Below are 4,158 nucleotides of genomic sequence, written 5' to 3' on the forward strand. Positions count from 1 at the left end.
AAATAATAAATTCTGCTTTATTTTGAAAAAATCTTTGAATGTTTAAGTTTTTCAGCAATCAATATTTCAAATTCATAAATAACAAATTTCACTTGTTTTGGTAATTTTTGTGAATTTAGTAATTTGCTCGCTGAAAAATGCTCTGATTCTATTGAAACAAGCAAATAAACGTATTTTAAACTTAATTTACCAATTTTTCAGCATATTATTTGTGCAAAATCTCATAATTTTTTTAAATTTTTGACTGAAAAATTTTCTAAATTTATTATTGACTTAGTTTTGCTTTATTTTGAAAAAATCTTTTAATGAAAAAATTGAAGCAAAAAACACTTCAAATTCATTGATAAAAAGCACAAATAACGCATTTCCAGTTATGATTTTACAATTTTTTTCTTTGTTTTGATACTTTTTTTTGTGAATTTAGTACTCGCTTGCTGAAGAATGCTCTGATTCTATTAAAATAAGCAAAAAAACCTATTTCAAACTTGATTTACCAATTTTTCAGCATTGTTTATGCAAAATCTTACAAATATTGTAAATTTTTGACCGAAGAATTTTCTAAATTTATTAAATTAAGCAAAAAATGACTTTATTTTGCTTTATTTTGAAAAAATCTTTTTAATGTTTAAGTTTTTCAGCAAAAAATACTTCAAGTTCATTGAAAAAAAGCACAAATAACGTATTTCCAGTTATTATTTTGCAATTTTCATCTTTGTTTTTCTTTGTGAATTTAGTAAGTTGCTCACTAACAAATGCTCTGATTCTATTGAAATAAGCAATAAAAACGAATTTTTCAAATTTAATTTACCAATTTTTCAGCATTGTTTGTGCAAAAGCTCACAATTTTTTAAATTTTTGACTGAAAAATATTCTAAATTTATTAAATTAAGCGAAAAAATAAATTTTTGTTTATTTAAAAAAAATCTTTTAATGTTTAAGTTTTTCAACAAAAAACACCCGAAATTCATTGAAAAAAATCACAAATAACGTATTTCCAGTTATGATTTTGGAATTGACATCTTTGTTTTGGTAACTTAAAAAAAAAGCACGAATAACGCATTTTCAGTTATGATTTTAGAAAAATGCCCTGATTCTATTGAAATAAGCAAAAAACGCATTTTAATCTTAATTTACCAATTTTCAGCATATTGTTTGCGCACAATCTCACAAATTTTTTTAAATTTTCGGTCAAAAAATTTTCTAAATCTTTTAAATTAAGCAAAAAAAAACATAGATTTTGAGAGAAAGGTGCTTTTTGTCCAATATTTTATTCGTCAACTTAACTACCTCACAGCATTTTGTTTTACTTAATCTGGAGATTAAAAAGTTTAATGAAAAAGTGTAATTTTATGGTAATAGCATTTTCTGGGCAATTTTGTCTTAAATAAAGTTTTAATATAAATTAATGCTTATAACAATGAAATCTGATTTTTTCAAAAATAAAAACAAATATTTTTCTCAAATGGAACCATATTTTTTGTCCTTAAACTTATAAAAAATATTTCATAATCAAAAAACTATTATAAAAATACTACAAAAACTTCAAAGACTTCTAGACTACCCAAACAAAATAATAGCTTTAATTAAGTAATCCTGAAAATTAAGAAAAATAAATCTTGTTTCACTTTACTTGTTTCTAATAATTATTTATTTGAAAACAGCTATGAAACAGATATCAAAGGTCTAAAGTAAGCATTTATTTTCCTGTTAAAGGTTAACAACTACGTAGGTCACATAACAAGAAAAGCTGAAAATCGTTTAAATTATTTTCTCTTATGAGAGCTATAAAAACAAGAAATATTTAGCTGTTGACGCAAAATACATAAAAACTTAGAATAAATTCGTAATTAATGCAAAAAGTTTCAAAGATTGACCGAAATTTTCTCCTAGCCACTAAACAACAAAAAGCTACGAGAATTGTGCCAACTTAATGAAGCGCCGAAAGAGAAACTCAAGCTTTAGAACAAAGTTTTAAACACGACCAATTTTTTGCTGTCACAGCAAAACCTAAGCTTTCTTATTACGTAATACTCTTCTTACTCAATAAATGGACTCGCCTGTTCATTTTGAAACTGATGAGTACTAAATAATTTCTTAATGAGTGTTAGAAATTTATCGAAAAAACCGGCAGATTGCTTGGGAGTCGAAGACACCAGTAATTCTGCTTCGACTTCATGATTTTCTAATTCCGGGCTTGAATTCGGGGCAGAACCATTTTCTTTAGCCGGAGGCGTCCGAGACACACTACCAACCTAGAAAAACAAAACAATTACTTAGCTTGGCTTCATCTTGTAGTAGATTAAGAATTAGACAGTTGGAGCAATCTGGAAAATGGCCCGAGGAAGATTAATGCCACAGAAAATAGAATTTATTAATTTCTCAATTAACACTTTAACAATAACGCGAGCACTTACCGCTATCAGACTTGATGAAAGACTTCCTTTATCCTTTGAACTAAAGTGCTCAATCACCTGCCAATTACTCTTCTTGGTGCCCTCGCCCGCGGCCGCAGGAAGAGGACTCGTGTTGGCGGTCGAGGGGGTTGAAAGGCCGCTGCTGTTTCCGGTTTCTGTGAGAGGTTCGGTACATGATCGAGGGTGTTGTTTCAGACTGGTCCAACGACGACCGCAGCCCCGTTTTAATGTACCACTTTCCTGGAAAAAAGCAACGAAATTGCTTAGTCTTGAAATTCCCAAATGTGTGTGTGTCAGAAATTTGGCACGATGTGGAGAATTTAATAATGTTTGTTGTTTCAAGATTAAAAATTCTACGTCAAAGCAAAGAACGATAATTGAAAGTACAAATATAACTTCGGTAACAATTTTCAACAACGTCGGCTCGTATTAGCTCACCAAAGAATTACAAGAACACAATTTTAAACCCCGATCAATACAAAATTGTCAATTTAGAATTCTGTGAAAAAATTTCGTAAAGTCCTACTTTTAATTAATGGTTCAAGCTGATTGAATCTCCCAAAAAATATCTAATTACTGGTCTCTGTAATTACCGTTATTTGAAAAATTATTGAAAAATGTTTCAACAAAGTACGCCAATTATATAATTTACATCAAAGTCAAGAGTCTGTCTAAATTATTATTTGATTTGAATTTTACACTTCAGTGATTTTTTTGATTAAGAAATTTAGTCAATTTACGAATTTTTCGATTATTGATTGAATTTGCAAAAGTTTAATTTCAATTAATACAAATCAGCTTCGATTGAAGCAACATTTCAATTAGACACTAATAAATGAAGCGTAAAAGTGATAAGATGCAAAAACTTTTCAGGGTTTTGAAACAATATTTTTTAGCTCCGCAAACACTTAAATGCAAACAATTAATCACTTAAAAGGGTTCTAATCCGATGATTTTTACTCTATAAAATTCAAACAAAAAAAAACGAAAAAATAGATTAGAAAAATTTTACTTTAAATAACAATGGAGGAAAGTGAAAACGTGTGAGATCAATTTTATTTCCCTTATATTTTTGGTGAAAAATGTAATATGTAAAATTCCTCGTCTTAAAAGCATACAAAGAGTAATTATGAATATCGAAATTAATTTCAGATTCCTGAAATTCCCTGCACTTGTTTTTTTTTCCTCAAGCTTAAATCCCTACCTGCAATTAAATTTCAAGAATGTTAAACAAGGTAATAAAAAGTATGTAAGGAAACGCATTTTTATGAAATATCGCTGAACCTGAAACAGAAGCAATCAAATATTTCACTAACAAAAATTGATTTAAAACAATTTTATTTTGTAAATTTTTGCTTTTTGTTGTAGGTGTTTTATAAAAAATATCACTAGCAGCTACCAAAGCTTTAACTAGTTCTTTAGTTTAGTTTAAAAAAATTAAAGACAAAAAAGGTGTATGGATTGTAGGAGAATCTTGCTTCATTTTGAAAAAATCTTTTATTTTAGTTTTTCACCAGAAACACTTCAAATTCCTTGAACAAAAGCATAAATAACACATTTATGATTTTCATCTTTGTTTTGGTATTTTTTTTTTGAATTTAGTAATAAGTTCCTCGCTGAAAAATGCTCTAATTCTATTGAAATAAGCAAATCAATGTTTATGCAAAATCTCACATTTTTTTAATTTTTGACTGAAAATATTCTAAATTTATTAAATTAAGCAAAAAAACTTAATTTACCAATT

At 27.7% G+C, this 4,158-nt stretch overlaps 1 protein-coding gene across 2 annotated transcripts in view; it reads right to left on the minus strand.

The window, feature by feature from the left end:
* The window catches only part of LOC123013575 (adenylate cyclase type 6), a 107,178-nt gene that overhangs the window by 28,353 nt on the left and 74,667 nt on the right, over nt 1-4,158 (minus strand). For both annotated transcript variants that reach the window (XM_044412187.1, XM_044412186.1), the window contains 2 exons: nt 2,415-2,654; nt 2,058-2,252 (listed from right to left, as the gene is read on the minus strand). In XM_044412187.1, coding sequence (XP_044268122.1) covers nt 2,058-2,252; nt 2,415-2,654 — 435 coding nt within the window. The remainder of the gene's footprint in view (nt 1-2,057; nt 2,253-2,414; nt 2,655-4,158) is intronic.

This window comes from Tribolium madens, unplaced genomic scaffold (genome assembly GCF_015345945.1).
Source record: "Tribolium madens isolate multiple individuals breed KSU strain unplaced genomic scaffold, Tmad_KSU_1.1 Scaffold_96;HRSCAF=242;Tcas5.2_LG5, whole genome shotgun sequence".
Classification (NCBI taxonomy): domain Eukaryota; kingdom Metazoa; phylum Arthropoda; class Insecta; order Coleoptera; family Tenebrionidae; genus Tribolium; species Tribolium madens.